The sequence below is a fragment of the Frieseomelitta varia genome, unplaced genomic scaffold (assembly GCF_011392965.1).
Source record: "Frieseomelitta varia isolate USP_RPSP 00005682 unplaced genomic scaffold, Fvar_1.2 scaffold_480, whole genome shotgun sequence".
In the NCBI taxonomy this organism is placed as follows: Eukaryota; Metazoa; Arthropoda; class Insecta; order Hymenoptera; family Apidae; genus Frieseomelitta; species Frieseomelitta varia.
The window spans coordinates 201,586-217,960 of record NW_025110235.1 but is presented as its reverse complement, the minus strand read 5'-3'; the positions used below and the strand labels follow the sequence as shown (position 1 = coordinate 217,960).

At 31.0% G+C, this 16,375-nt stretch overlaps 2 protein-coding genes across 2 annotated transcripts; both read left to right on the top strand.

The window, feature by feature from the left end:
* Window positions 1–224: 224 nt before the first annotated feature.
* Window positions 225–7,849, top strand: LOC122532887 (cilia- and flagella-associated protein 99-like). The gene is made up of 11 exons (XM_043662048.1): window positions 225–2,159; window positions 2,268–2,820; window positions 2,901–3,042; window positions 3,737–3,960; window positions 4,049–4,180; window positions 5,064–5,146; window positions 5,287–5,491; window positions 5,599–5,740; window positions 6,233–6,426; window positions 6,495–6,637; window positions 7,329–7,849. The coding sequence occupies exons 2-11, from the start codon at window positions 2,548–2,550 to the stop codon at window positions 7,462–7,464; spliced, it is 1,674 nt and encodes a 557-aa protein (XP_043517983.1). The 5' UTR covers window positions 225–2,159; window positions 2,268–2,547; the 3' UTR covers window positions 7,465–7,849.
* An 860-nt stretch (window positions 7,850–8,709) lies between these two features.
* Window positions 8,710–16,309, top strand: LOC122532891 (4-coumarate--CoA ligase 1-like). The gene is made up of 8 exons (XM_043662060.1): window positions 8,710–8,884; window positions 8,988–9,116; window positions 11,985–12,192; window positions 13,270–13,748; window positions 14,576–14,753; window positions 15,044–15,265; window positions 15,550–15,779; window positions 16,110–16,309. Exons 1-8 carry the CDS (start codon window positions 8,858–8,860, stop codon window positions 16,269–16,271), a joined length of 1,635 nt encoding a protein of 544 aa, XP_043517995.1. The 5' UTR covers window positions 8,710–8,857; the 3' UTR covers window positions 16,272–16,309.
* The last annotated feature ends 66 nt before the right edge of the window (window positions 16,310–16,375 follow it).

The following is a 16,375-nucleotide window of genomic DNA, read 5'->3' as shown; positions in this document are numbered from 1 at the left end:
ATTAAAAATGCATAAAGTTTTGCATCTGATATCAAAAATCTCAATGAAAATTAAATGGTAATTTTCTAAGTCGTTAATTTCCAAGTCCAAATTATTTGTCATTTTATTATATGTACATTGTGAAATTTTATTTTCCAATTTTTATTTTACAGGGTAAAAATGATTAATTATTCTTATTGCGTAATGATTTTTTTTTAAATATAAAATACAAAATACATAAAATATAAAATACAAAAAAAAAAAAAATTAAATATAAGGAAAACAAATTTTCTTTAAATTAATTGCGATTCCAATAATACAAATTAAGAGTTAAAATTTTGATTGAATTATTTTCGAGCGTACCGATTGTGATGTTATGGATTATAATTATATGAATGAAATTGCTGTCAAAGTGGTGATACGCTGACCAACGTTCCAGTACGAGACATCGAAACGAAGAGACAATAATTATATTTTTTTAACACTTTTTGTACAGTCCGATCAGAGAAAACGAATTCAATGAAATATCTAGATGATATCACAGTGCTATTAGTCATCTGGTACACGATCGATAATCTTAGCAATGATAGAAATTTTTACCACTTTTACACATTGTGATTGTCACAAATTGTTATTTTTTGAAAAGTTACTTGTTATAAGAAATTATTGTTATAGTTGTTATGACCTGTCAAACTTTTGCAACGACTGAAGAGCCTTCGTATGATTGTATTTAAGCACCACATGAGAAAAACATGATAAATCATCCTTGTTGATTCTTATGAGGAGAACAATTTAAAATTCAATTTTTTACGAAACTAAATTTTATATTTTGTAACAAAATTTGCATTACATCCTCTGACGTGACAGAGTCTTCCCTTTTTCCAATTGTCGTATTAAAATAATTCTCTTGGTGTAAAGTTGTTGTAAAAATTTAATAATGATGAATTTTACAGTGTTTTTCCACCGTGGTCTTCATTTTTGTAAATGATTAATGTAACGTTGATTCAGTGTATATTTTATTTATTTGTATACATATCGCAGTATGATCGATAATTTATAAAACAGATGGTTAAAGAAGACGACGAGAAATTGTATATTGTTTGACTATATTGTCATCGATCGACGAATTTACTTTAGTACCGAACTTTTTATATACGTATAGATATAGGTATAAAGAAACGTGAGAAGCCAAACGAAAGTAAGGAAAATATAATGAGAAAATAGTATACGGAAAATCAAATTGAAACAGTATGAAACTTCGATACCTGTGTTTTCAGAAGTGCGTAAGCGCGATTTTTAAATCTCGAGGAAGCAAGCTTACTGACACAATCCCATTTCGTTTTATACAACTTGCTCCAATTGTGTACTGGAAAGAAGAGCTCGGAAAATTTAAAAAAAAAAGAAAACGCAGTATTTTCGAAAAACAAATGTTACAATATTTAAAAAGAATACGCGATATTCGTCTCGTTCTACTTAGAAATGGTGGAAATATTAGTAGAAAAATAAAAAGTAGCAGTGTTCTTTGTGATGAAATTAGGGATACCTAATATCCCTGATTGAAAATGATATTTTGCAGCAATTTATTGGTCGACAAATTTTTACTGTCTAGTAATTTGCGTCTAATGCCTGACGGTGAATTAGTTGGAGATTTTTCCTTAGGATGTATTGTACCGTAATAGTATTAATCGTGGCGGAGCGCAAACGATATTTTATTGTGTTACGTCGGAGTACAAATTTTTTTCTCAGGGATAGTTTATACAGACACTTTCTCAACTTTTTTGCCTTTTTTTTTTTTTTTTTTTTTTCTTTAGGATGTTAGAGGGAGGTTGATGAATGAGAGTCAATAAAACGTATGTGACGAAACGTGTTGTCTTTTCATGTACCATTGTGTTGGTCGATTAATGGATCGTTGGCAAATAAAATCGATAATCAAAATTGAATATCGATTGGATTCACGTGGATCACTTTGCTCTTTCGAGAAAATTTGCACTATAAATTATTTTAAAGAGGAATCTGAAGGTAACAATTCGTTTGAAATTTGGTTCAAGCTTTGGAATATTCACTATTTCTACCGAATACTGATTAATCGTGAGTATCTCTTTATGTTTTGTAGAACAATCGTTGGAAAAATGAAGAAAATCTTGGAATTATTCTTAAAACAGAAGGATGAGGCTCTGAAAGTAAATATTTTGCTTGAAATTTGACCTAGGCTTTAGAATATCGATTGTTTCTAATAAATATTCATTAATCTGTGTGTCTAATGAATTATTTCTTCACTTCATTTATAGAACGGTCGTTGGGAAATATCTTGAAAGCGTGTCTTGAAAAAAAGGAGAAACCGAGATTTGAGATCACGACTACTTGTTTGAAGTTCGACTCGAGTTTTCAAATGACATACGATTAGAATCATTCGTCGAAATAATCTGAATATATCAGTGTAACCTTGACAAAACATTGTGCTGGCTTTTAATAATAACGAATTCGAAGATTCTTCGTTATTCTTCGGTGATTATAAAGTCCAAAGACCGAAGAGATGGTAGTTTATTAAATTAGAAACAAGTCTCAACGATGAATTGTTTTGAGGAAGAGGTATCATTTCACGCGTTGAATTTTACATCGTTTACTCGATGTTGTTCTTTTCAGTTAACAAAGACCAATGTGTTTCAATTAAATATTCTTATCCCATTGATCGAGATTTTGGACGTGTACGTGACGTTGAAAGAAGAATTCAGTCCGGATGAGTTTTGTATTCACTTATTTGTCAAGGAGCAGCCAAAGGAAAAATGTAAACCCTATTTCAACCCTGTTAGGAAACGTTTCAACAATGTCGACGAGTTTAAGGTTAAATTTATCTAAATTCATTGAAAATTTATTAAAATCTCTTACAAGCGTCAAATGCAATACAGTTTGGGTTTTCAAAGGGTTTGTCAGTTTCGGTGAGAAATATAATCATCGATCTGTTCATGAATATTGTTCGTTATACCGCTTTCTTGGAATCAATAAGTAAGGATTATTTGGATAAACAAAATTGTCGCAATTACAATGATTTACATCAAATTACGGGTAAGCTGTACTTGGTAAGCTATCGAATACACTGCCGGTCAATTACTATTCTAACGAATTTTGCTTTATTTATAATAAAATAAGTTGGTGAAAAGAGTCAATAAGTAACACGGAATGGCTTAATTTCTAAAATTCTGTTACATATTATCTTGTATAATATTGTACTGACTGGGAAATGTATAATGTATATTTATCATAGCACTTACATTCTGATTAATTAGACATGAGAATATTAAATTCAGCAATATTTTTGTACGACTTTAAACGTAAAATTTGATACTATGGAAATAGAATACAATTTTGATGAAAAAATAAGAAACTTGCTAAAGGGAACGTTTCATTAAAAAATTAGGATACGTCCAAATACTTTCTATAACAAATCTTATGGTCGCCGGCTGGGAAATGTATAATTATACATATTTATCATAGCACTTACATTCTGATTAATTAGACATGAGATTATTAAATTCAGCAGTATTTTACGACTACAAAAATTTGATACTATGGAAATAGAATACAATCTTGATGAAAAAAATAAGAAAGCTGATAAAGGAAACGTTTCATTAAAAAATTAGTTTACGTCCAAATACTTTCTGTAACATATAATAAACCTTATATGGCCGCCAGTGTATTTCCTTCTTTAACAGGCAAACACCTTAATTAATAAAACTACTCTAAGAATTTGATCTTTCAGTGTTTGTGTACATCTTATCATACAGAATATGCAGTTTATTCTTCGAAGATTCGGTCGAGTGTTTCGTTTACTTCAAAGTAAGGAGGCTGTTGTCCCTCGTTGCGTATCTTCTTCGCGCGGAAACTCCGAATCTTTTCCACGAGAAAGGCTGCTTGACGTTCGAAGAAGATTTCGTAGAGCAGAATCTCGTCCTTCCGTTTCTAGAAGCAGCGCCGTGCTTAGAGGTTCGTTTCATTTTTTTCGAAGCAATTCCATCTCGAAGATGGGAAACAGTGGATTTTAATTGGATTCTCTCGTTTAATTAATCTCAAGAAACTTCAGGAGCATTTAAAGGAGTATGTGCGAAACACGAAGGTTCCTAAAAAGGAATTGACCACTCCTGTGTTTATGAATGTTTTGAATCGGCCGAAGATACGTTTGAAAGTGCCACCCGCTACACCCGAAGTGAGCGACTTATAGTTATAATTTGAAAAGCATTATTGTACATATTATATAGTAGCGTTTTTCAGTCTATAATTTAATGTTTAATTAATATTTTTATTCTCTGTATATCACAATTGGAATTGTTTTAATATCTAACAACTACTGGATCATCCTGAAAGTTTCCACAATTTGTCGAATTGATTAATTGACTTATTGACTTTAAAATTAACTCGATTAAATGATATATAAAATGATTAAAATGGTCGGTAAGTCTTCAATAACCTTGTGGAAAATATATTTTTTTCTGATATAAATCAGCTAAACCGTTTGTCAATAGCTACAAAACGAATTGATAGTTACATTTTTACTGTACTTTATGTAAGTTAAAGCCGTTGAATTAAGATTTCCTTTTTTGAAGAATCATGTCCTGGATAGGACTTGTCGGTGACGAAGTTCGCGCGTCAAGTTCCAAAGACTAACTACCTGAAACCATCGATGGTGTCGAAATTGGAATCCTTGCGGGCAGCCAACAGAACGAACGCTTTGAACATGTTGAAGGACGCAAACAAGAATGCTCCGAGTTGTTTCCAACAGCGTAAAGATTTCGACAAATCGATAGAAAGAGAGAAACCGAGAGCAATCCTTGCGAGAAGATCGATTCCAAAATTTAAGGTGCATCGCATAATTCTGTCTATTCAAACATTATCATTTTTTTATTAAATTTAAATTTTTCCCTTCGCTAAATTCCTCAATTCCTCCATTCACTCCATTTAAGATAAACGATCTTTTGTTAAAAAAAAAAAAAACAAAAGATTTTTCACGCGTTTTCATAACAGTTTCCTTTCCTATTTAATTCTCTTTGTTTCTCTTCTCTTGATTTCTATCACTTGTTTATTAATTGCAGCCAGTCGAGATAAAGCAGACAATAGCTTCAACATTGAGAGAATGCGCTCGCGTGATCAGCGTCGAAGAAAAAGAGATAAAGAGGTATTAACTAACATGTGAATGAAATCATTAATAAAATAAACTTGATAATGTGATTTATGTTTCTATCGTTTTCTTCCTCGATGTTTGAGTATTTGCCAGTTACATTACTCTTGCAAGGCTGATCTTAATAAAACTTGTAGACTGAAAACATTGGCGGAAGGAGGCCTCGATCCAACTTCGATATTAAAATTCGAGGAAGAGAAACGTCAGCGACAGAGAGAGGAGGAATTGTTGAGAATACAGGAGAAACATCTTTTGGCATTGTTAACTCGCGAGAATGCGTTTACTGCGAAACAATCGCTGCTGGATGATATTAAAGTGCACGCAGAAAGCGTGCGAAAGGAGGTAATGCGTTCAGACGTTCTTATCCAGCGGTCATTGATAATCTTCTCCAGAGGATTCAAGCAAAAACTTTCGGAAGAACTTTAAATTCTGTTGCTTTGTTCCGAAAGAGACAACAACTTTACGACAAACTGGAGAAATGGAGAGAGAACCACAACAAGGAAATGATGGAAATCGTGGAAAAATGCCGCGAAATCGAGCAAGCTTCTCGCGAAGCTTTCAACGCCATGATCGACGAAAAGAAACAGAAGGGTACTCTGCTTTCAATTGTCTTTATCATCAACATAACTTCGCTGATAAAACAATCTTTTTTATTATATAAAAAATTGTTAGAAGTTATCAAAAATATTCATTCTAACAAAGAATTAATTGTTGGACTACTGCATCATAGGAATGATCTGATTCGAAGCGCTATAAATAGACTATGAATTTATGCGTTTACGGAAAACACACATGCTGTGAAAAAATATATAAAAATACAGTGTTTTAAAATTGCGTTCAATGATATTTGACTTTCAACAATACAATTTTCCATTGAATTTCTATTTCTTTAATTATATTCTCAAAAATGTAAGTTTGTATAAAAATCCATATTCGTGATATTTATCTATAAATTTACGATGCGTACAGTTTGTGATATCATTTTGCGTTTCACTTACAAAACGACGAGTCAGATTGATATCACTAATGCTGACTTTAGCATACAGAGAGTTGATAAAACGTTATTTTTCAATATACTATCAGGTGCAGAAGTTAGTGAAGAATCGCGTCGATTGAGAACTCAGCTGATGAAACAGAGAGAGGAAGAAACTCAGAGGAAGATCAAACTGATTCAAGAGATCAAAACGATCCAGACCTTGCGAGCATTGCCTTTGAAGGATTTCGATCCAACAGAGTCAAGTGGCTTGGGTCTTCTGTGTGAAATGTCATTGGCGGAGGTATGCAGCATCTCTGTTAAACAATTAACAGTTAATTTATCGCTTTAATGCAGCAATCTCTTGTTTAGTTAAAAGAGAGATTATTTTGGATGAAGATGAAACTAGACGAGGAAATAAAGAACAGAAAGTTTGTTATTCATCGAGAACGGGAAAGGCAAAAAAATTTGATCAACGACACGCGAGAGGCGCTCGAGAAATATAAAGCAAGCAAGTTAGTTGTATAATAATTAAGTGTTAAGCAAATTATAACTGTAGTAAAAGATATGGATTAATATTGTTAATATTTTAATATTAATAATATTAATAATAGTAATATTTTAATATTAATAATATTAATATTTTATATTATTTCTTGTTAATATTTTAATATATTGATGATAAGGAAAGATACGTGAAGAAATAATTTTGAGAAGGATGAAGAAGAAATTAAGTTCCTTTTTATTGTTTTTATTTATTTCACAGATAAAGAAAATATTGTAGAATTAGATATAGAGGTGGCTTTTCGAATTTAATATTGACGGTGATCCATTAAGGATTAAGCAGAGAATAACAAGTGAAAATTGCCTAAATTGCAACATTACTTTATACAATAATAAAATGGAGAATTAAAAACTTTATGAATTAAATATAAATTAAATTAATTGAGATTAAGGAATTAAAATTAAGTTGAAAATTTAAAAAAATTAAGAGTTACGAAGACTTGAAATTTTGAATATTTGAGTATTTTTTTTTTTTAAGTACTGGAAAATTTCAAGTAAAACGTTGCGTTAATCAACGTTTTATTCCTTAGCAAGAAAAAGCATGATAAGCAAAAAGAATGTTCGTCTTAGCAGCAGTCATTAAAATTAAAAACAGATAAAAACCTCGATTTCATTTCTTACGGCAATTATTCTTACGGTCAGGTGTGCTGTTTCATCGTGGAATTCACGGAAGCAGTCTCAAGTTGTCACTTCACCGGAAATCGACGCGATGCGAAAAAAGCTGGAGGAACAAAAAAGAATGAGGTTACAGAAAAAAATGATGTCTAGTTCAAAATAAAGAATCTTTTATCTATATATGTAGCAGGTTCAGTTCCAATAAATTATACATTATACTACGTGACTTGTCTAGAAATTCTATAGCAATTGTGTAATGCTATGATGATGCGAAATTGTTTCTCGGGTGGTGACATTGTTTTGTAGCTGTTATCTGTACCATGAAGATACAGCAAGTTGATGAAAAAATTTAAACACTAATAAATAATAATTCTTAAAAGATAAAAATTTAGATAGTAATCAATAATAAATGCTGTTGGTGCATTTGCAAATTGAAAATTGAAAATTCATCTTTAATTAACGAAAGTATTACGAAGATGTCAGAAAAAAAAAAGAAGAGTAACGCAACTTTCTTGAATGATATTTTGATCAATAGCAAGAATTATTGATTGATATTATACAATAAGCATACAAATGATATAAAAATTTCATAGTTTGATAATTATAGACTTATAGTAACTTCATAATATATTCATTTTTTTTTAAATAACTTTGTGAAGATCATTTTTTTTTGTTATATCATAGATTCTTTGATGTAATATATATATATATATATCAGTAAAAATAAATTCATTTCAATAAATAATTTTATAATTATTTAACATACGGCAATGTTTTCTAGCTTGCATAATTCAACTCTTAAACTAAATGAATTTACACGTTCTTGACGTGATGTTATTCGACGAAAAGCGATTGTTACGTTTTTTTATTATATAACTACTAATTTGTATTGCATTTATATAACTACTAATTTGTACTGCTATAAGTCTTATCTCTCTTATAAATTAATTTATAATATAGTTAATATTAAAATATTCTTCCAATAATAATAATTGTAAAATGGAAAAGACTGATATTCAAAAAGTTGCTACTATTTTTAAAAATTAAACAGTGAAAAGACACAAGGAGATTTTTAAAAATTAAAATACAAAAAAACACGAATTAAATACCGAATATTATACGGAAATTTAAAAGTATTTTAAAAAAGAAGTAAAGTATGAAATGTACAAGCTTACACAGGAAACATGTGAAAAATAGGTCAAACAGTCAAAATCTATTTTTTTTTTCTTAATCAAGATCTTCATGTGAAGATACATGATATATCAAACACACATGATATATCAAGATTAAGCAATTCATCACGGAAGATTAAGTATACACAACGACTACACTGATGTTAATAATCAACGTGTACCAAGCATGACAGCAAGGGGACAAAGCCATGCACACAAAGAAAAAGCCTGCCATTCAATGATTTCCCTCACAGTTGTTCGTCGATCGCCAAGTGTGTCTGTTCTTTTTCTCGTTCCATAAATCGGATCGAACAGCTACTACTATTCTTATACAGAAGAAGATTTGTTTTTCTATCAAGAGAATTTTCTTTTTTAACAATCATCATGGTGAACAAACCAAATGATAACAATGTAAGACGTTTGACGAATATAATTCACAAATACTCTTCATATCATTTTAATATATACTGGCGATACTAATGTTGTCCTGATTTTATTGTGTCGTTGTTCTTAGACTGAGCCATCCTTCAAAATTGAAAACAAAGTGGTGAAAGGGAAAGTGGTGAAATATGACAGTCGATATACCAGCACAGGCAAATTGTTGCTTGACACTTTGAGGAATAACTCGAATATCATTGGTCAGGTATGAACGAATTTCATCTAATACGATCGATGGAAACTAAATAAAGCGAATGAAGTTCGATTATTATTTATATAATCGTTTGATGGTTGTGTAATCAATTTGTCATTGATGTATTATTTATATTTGCGTATTTATATGCTTCATTTATATGCTGTATTCAATTTTATATATGTGTACTTACATTTCATAATTCATTGACGCATTACTGATTTGTGTATGTTTGTACATATGTATATCTTTGTTTCAGTCATTATAAAATCATAAAACGCATTTGCTAATTCTTAATTTGTGTAACATTTTTGTTCAGGAGATCTTAATTCGCTGTTCTCTTTGTTTTGATAGTGTTTTCGAAGTAATTTTAATTCTTAATTTTGTTAACTTTTTTTTTTGGACAGTTGTAAGGAAAATATATTTTATTTTTAATGTTTTCTATTTAAAGAAAAAGCATTAGAGAGCATGATACGAAAAATAACAGTAACGTAACAACGTGTTATCAACATTTTGATGTTTCTTCCCTTGGTCATTCTCTCAAATAACGGTAATACTGTTTATCTAAAATAAACTAAACGATAGGCCAAACCAAACAAATGAACTAAAATAGGTTTAATGATATTATGATAACTCCTCATTATTGATACTTTAAGTCATCTTTCAGTATGACTCTCCTTTTGTTTTAAAGACATTATGACTTGTTACACTGGTTTAAAACTCTTTCGTTGATCATGACAGTATAATAATGCTAATTGTGTCCATATTATGTTCTTTTTTATTATTTTATAAATAATTCCAGTCTTAAAGCCAAGGAATGGGCTTGATTTAAATTACCTCTTAGTCTTCATACACTTTTCGATACTTCACATTTTCTTACTATACACTAACGACTAATATTTACACAGTCATATTTACACATTCTAATAATATCTTAATATTTACGCAATACATTCTTATTCTTTCCTAACTTTTCTTATTTTATATTCTACCATTTTTAACTAATTAACTGCTTTTTCTACATATCTACTACTTATTAGCTTCTCTAAAGAACATTTTCTTCTCTTCATATTATAGCAGTCTTGTAATCAATGCTTTAGCATTACTCTGCAATCATTGTTTAACTCACACTTTTCCTTCACGTTATCCAATTTCTTATCAGATAATGTATTTCTCTCTCTCTCTCTATTTTTCTCAAGTTTCCGCGTCTAGCTCTGACTATTACTATATTTCCATATTATCAGACACTCTGATAGCTTATAATGTTAAAGACACTCTTATGATTGATGTCGATTGTGTATCTTTGCGTGTGTTGCTTGATGTCGAAGAATTATTCATTGATGTGAATGAGTTTTGAATAACACTGACTTTATTGTACAATAATCTTGATAACTTTAACTCGCTGAGTCTGAATGACTAAGATACCGAGGACCCAGATCATCGCAACGATACGCTTAGCCAAATATTGAATTAGTGACTGCCGAATAATTAGTTAAAGCTGAATGTTTAATTACTGAATTTGATCTTAGATTGTTAATCACTTGATTTTAGATCATTTATCATTGTCTTGTAATCTTTATATAATCAGATTTTGGTCTGCCCTTTCCAAAGGCCTTTGAAAGACTCTAAAACAGGGAAAACTGATCAGAAAGTAGGTGGAGGTTCTCAGAATTTCTCATTGTCATCCATGAGTTTCATCATCTTTTGAAAACCGTAGTCCTGTTATCTGCACGATACATCTGATACGTACTTCTCTTTATAACATGGCATTTGTTATTATGAAAAACTCCCTGAAATTAACTGAGATTTATAAAGCGCCTAGTTTGCAAATTCTTTAAGTGATTTATACTTGAGAACTGCAAAAATATGTCTAAAAATTTGGAACACTGGGTTTGGAGCATGTCATAAATGGTACGTGTCGTGGGCCTCAATATTAAACTGCTTATAATTGCTTATAACTGACATTATATGTTGATTCCTCTAATTGCGTTAATATATTGTAATCACAATGCAACTTGCAACTTCTTATAATAGACATGATACAAATACTTGCTGTTAGATGTTTATACACGTAAAATGTGCCATTTATGTTGATAAAATATGCATATATGTAAAAAAACATATATAAATAAAAAAGAATATGTAACACGCGTTTTACGATACGTATACTATATTTTATTCTGTAGAGGTATTATAATTTGCATCGTAACAAACAATAAGGTAATTTTTCTTCGTTTGTTTTGAGTGATATTGTAACGACATTTATAAGTCATTGATGGCACTCGAGACAAATACATGAATATGCATTATATTTGAGCGTATACGCTAGAAACAAAAAAATATGCAAAGCATATGCATTATGTAATTGTATAATGTATACAGTAAAATGTACACGTGAATCTCAGTGACGAAGCAATGTCAACAATAACAACATGTGCATTTGCATAAATACACATTGCAATTCTACTTCTTATTGCACTTATGTTTCTTTTATAAAAAATATAAGTAGATAATTTCTTTTTTTTTGTGAAATTTATCCTGAAGGTTTCTAGAAACAATAATTGTCTTTTAAATAATAACTTTACAAAATATAAATCATTCGATTATTCTATATCCGTTATGTCTTACAAATATGTCTTGCAATTTCTAACTTGTCTTAATTTACTAATATTATTCATCAGTAAATTAATGTTGATAAAAACACCAGAATATGATTCTTTTAATTCTCTTCGCTGGATTTTCGAGCTATTGCGCTCATCAGGTTTTATTTATTAATAATTTAGTTTGTACATAATCGAACTGCTTCCTTTATCAATTTTCTTTGGTCTTTAAAATTTTCTATTGGATCGTTGTTTGTTGTCAATCGATCGAACATTTTAGGTAGACGCAATCACAGAAGAACAAGAGACTTTTGCGGACATTGCAGACCGTACGATAAAGTGTGCACTGTGGTTGCAAAAACATGGAGTCGGGAAAGGAGACATTGTCGCAATTTCCTCGCACAATCACATGGATACTATAATTCCTTATATTGCTGCGCTCTATCTCGGTGCCATTGTCAATTCGTGGGACTATGGGATGAACACTCGTGAGTTCTGTAAATTATGATAATTAATTTATCGATAATCTCAATACGTAGATACATTTACCGAGCATTATCATAACTGCGATAAAATTTTTTCCCTGTCGACTTTTTCCCCACATACAAGGTTTAATTTTAATAAATTATCATGGAAATACCATTATAATTCTACCATAGTATCAATGTATTTATAAGAAATGAAGTTTGCATTTTTACTGGCAGAAATTTGATTTACATCGACTGGTAATATATATATATACATATATACACGTGTTATATATATTTTTAGACTACAAAGTTAGTGCTTCTTTCTTCGTTTGAATATGAACTTTAAATTGTTCGATCTGCCGGGAAAGAAAAGTATTTACGAAAACCAAAATGGACATTTCCACATTTTTCATTCTTCATCTATTATTCATTATTATTACGCTTTTTAGAAAATATTCGCTACTTTATAGAAATAAATAAGAAGAATAAAACTAGAAACTAACACGAGTAAATAAAAATGGATAAAAGAAAATTTTAAATGAATTGTAAATTTCGTATATATGTGATTGTACATAATTGTATATGTAGGACCCCAATTTGTAGGAATTTGGATAAAAGATGATTGTTTATCTCTTCTCTCTCTCTCTCTCTCGCAACTCTCAACTCACTTTCTTCTCTCTGACTGCTCGAAACTCACTGCCTTCTTTCTCATCTGCACAAAAATTCGTCATGCATACACACATGAAACAAACGTATCCATACCCTTAATATCTTAAATGCTAGAGCCATAAACATTCTCAAGTTCCAAGCCTAACTTTCTCTACAGTACGCCACTTGGGACATCTGGTTACAATTTCCAATTGGGCACTGAAGAAAGTTCTGGGCCCTTTCCCAGAATTTGCCTACATGTTCCCACATATATATGAAACGATTACTTCTTCGTAAAAGTCAGAGAAACTTATACAAACGAACCTTGATTATTCTTGATTATTGGTCTGACTTGATTATTCAATAGGCTATTGTTTCCATCCGTGTTTACGCAATACAGCAATTACGCGCTTGCATGATGATTAATTAACAACTATAATTTCCTAGAATTGGCCAGACATTTCATAACACTGACGAAGCCGAAGGTGATCTTCGCGAATGAAAAGTCGATGGCTGTCGTGCTAGAGGCGGCAAAGATCGAGATTTATCATCCGAAAACTGTTACTTTTGGCCACTATCCCGGCACAACACTCTTCACGGAGACGTTGAATGGCCATTCGAAATCGGCAGTGGAGAACTTCCAATGCGTGGAGATCAATGATCCCGAGAACACCTGTATAATTCTGTTCTCGTCTGGAACAACGGGCTTGCCGAAAGGTGTGCAAATCTCTCACAGATCAATTATAAATGGGCTGCAGTTAAACGAGGGCTTCGCATTGAACTCACATGTATCAATGTGGTTCAGTTCTTTATACTGGATCAGCGGATCGCTACTCAGTTTGAAGAGTATTATTTCTTGCGCCAAGAGAATCATCGGCCCAGAATTCGACGAAAAATCAGCCTGCGAAATTATCGAAAAGTTTAAGGTACAAGGATTCATCGTTGTTTTTGATAGCTTTTTTAATAATATAATATTATTATATAGAATATAATGTATATAATATATATAGTATAGTATATAATATATAATATAATATTATTGTATAGTATATAGTATATAATAATATTATTATATATAGAATTAATTGATTTCTGGCAACTTGAAACAATAATTAATTATTTAACTTACATATTTTTAAATAATAATAGTCAAATTTTATGCCTATAACTTTATATGGAAAATGTGTCATTTAGATTAGTGTAGATTATTAACCCCTTCGTTCGCAAACTGAATTCTATACTTCTAAATCTAATTCTTTTATATCTAGTTATAGTTTTTCAACAAGTGTGAGAAAAATCCTTATAATATTATGAAATTTTCTGAACAGAAATAAACTTGCGGAGGAAAGTAATTCAAGGATGAAATTTCGCTTGATTCATCTAGGATTCGATATTTACTTACGATTTATCGTGAATTTTATTGCATTTTAATTAGTATAATTAATTTTTGAGATTATAAGTATATCGCACTAATTGGATTTTAATTGTTTCGTAGGAGAAATTTGTTAGAAATGTGAATTCTTTGCTGTGTATTTTTTCATTGACACAATGACACAATGACGATGATTCCAGAAGTTAATATTACTCTTAACACGATAAATAACCATTCTACGTCAATATTATATTTAGAATTTTAATAACAACACTCTTCATGGAAATTGATATAGTATCAATTGGGGTTAACTAACTGCGAACATTTCATGGAAAATTCATTCTCTCCTGTCTCTTCTATTATGAATGATTGTTTGTTCAGGTCACGTGGTTGATGCTCAGTACCAGTATGTCAAATCGATTCGTACGGTATGATCGTTTGCACGATTATGATCTCAGCTCTTTGAGTATACTGTTCACTGGTGGTGCGACGTTGAAACAAGACTCTCAAGATTTATTGAAAAAAAACTTACCGAATACAACAGTTCTACAAGCGTATGGTACGTCGAGAAGAAACTGAAATTGCGAAGATATTTATGTAAATATATCATGATATATTAATAATTAATAATTAATATTGATAAATATGATATATTAATAATTTATGTAAAATATATTATGATATATTATGTAAATATATATGATATATTATGATATATTAATATATATTATATATTACGTATGATAATTATGAAAAACATATTTATGTAAAACACTGGTGTAATGTAATAATGTAAGATTAAAAGGTTTACTTCGTACTTTGATACAGAAGACGATTTCTTCTTCTCAGGTATGACGGAGCTTGGTGGTGTGATTACCACACAATTACCAGATACCACGAGCGGGTCTTGCGGCGTGGTTACAACAAATTGTGAAGTGAAAATCATAGACACTGAAACGGGGGAGACTCTTGGTCCAAATCAAAATGGCGAGCTCTGCGCGAAATCGTGGACGATCACGACAGGATATTTTAAAAACCCTGAAGCTACCAAGAACGCCATTGACAAAGATGGTAAACGCAGTAATCTACTATTTCTATTATTGTTGTTTTTATGAGAATTCTTTGAACAATTTATCATTATTCTTTTAATAGTTAAAATAAATCGAGTTTTTAAACGGGCATGATAACATAAAGACAAAACAATAGAAAGTGTAATAACATAGGGATAAGATAACAGAAAGTAATAAATATAAATAGTAATGTAAATAATAACAACATGTATATAAAGTAATAATATAAAGATAAAATGTATATGGATGATGAAGTAATTTAATGAATTCGTACCCTGCATTCAGGATGGTTGCACAGTGGCGATTTAGCTTATTACAACGAGAAAGGGGAGTTTTTCATCGTGGACAGGCTGAAGGAAATTATTAAATACAGGGGATACCAAATACCGCCGACCGAAATTGAAACCCTTCTGCAATCTCACCCCGCAGTTTTAGAAGTGGGAGTGGTTGGTGTACCACATCCTACGGACGATGAACATCCCGTTGCTTTTGTCAGCAAGATGCCTAATAAGGAAGTATGTATAAATTAATAAGTTGGTGTTGCGATTCTTGAATTTTTATATTTCCACAAAAGGAAAGAAAAGAAAATTTCTTTTATACGTAGTTCGCTCAAACAGAAGATACATATTATCTTCTGTTAAAGAAAGAATATTGCTCGAAAGAAAAATGACCGAAAGAACGTAGCTGGACTAGAACGTAGCTATACTAGAGAGCTGTAGAGATCTCAATTCAAAATAATGGTATAAAATGCAAATTGAACAATGTAATTTAATATATAAAAATAATATGAATTTGTCCTCAACAATTACTTTGCGCACGATTTAACTGCGATGTATAATTTACAGGTTTCCGCGGAAGAATTGATAAAGATGGTGGCTAGTAACATGATCGATCAGTACAAACTGCGTGGCGGCGTGAAATTTTTACCAAGTCTTCCGCACACTCATTCAGGCAAGATCTCGAGGAAAGAATTGAAAGCAATTGCGAAGACGCTCGTAATTTATTAAGTTGACACGCGCTTCAACGAACGTTACTTAGAAAGAGACAGTAAGTATAATTACGCGTAGATTTTAAATCGTAGGACCAGCATCAGAATCAAGAGAAACGAAGT

Bases quoted from the DNA above. Each gene is read 5' to 3' on its own strand.
- LOC122532887 (XM_043662048.1), top strand. From the start codon at position 2,548: ATGAATTGTTTTGAGGAAGAGGTATCATTTCACGCGTTGAATTTTACA. The intron at 3,961-4,048 runs GTTCGTTTCATT...ATTAATCTCAAG, and splicing joins AAGCAGCGCCGTGCTTAGAG to AAACTTCAGGAGCATTTAAA. The intron at 5,741-6,232 runs GTACTCTGCTTT...ATATACTATCAG, and splicing joins CGACGAAAAGAAACAGAAGG to GTGCAGAAGTTAGTGAAGAA.
- LOC122532891 (XM_043662060.1), top strand. From the start codon at position 8,858: ATGGTGAACAAACCAAATGATAACAAT. The intron at 9,117-11,984 runs GTATGAACGAAT...CGAACATTTTAG, and splicing joins ACTCGAATATCATTGGTCAG to GTAGACGCAATCACAGAAGA. The intron at 13,749-14,575 runs GTACAAGGATTC...TTGTTTGTTCAG, and splicing joins AAATTATCGAAAAGTTTAAG to GTCACGTGGTTGATGCTCAG.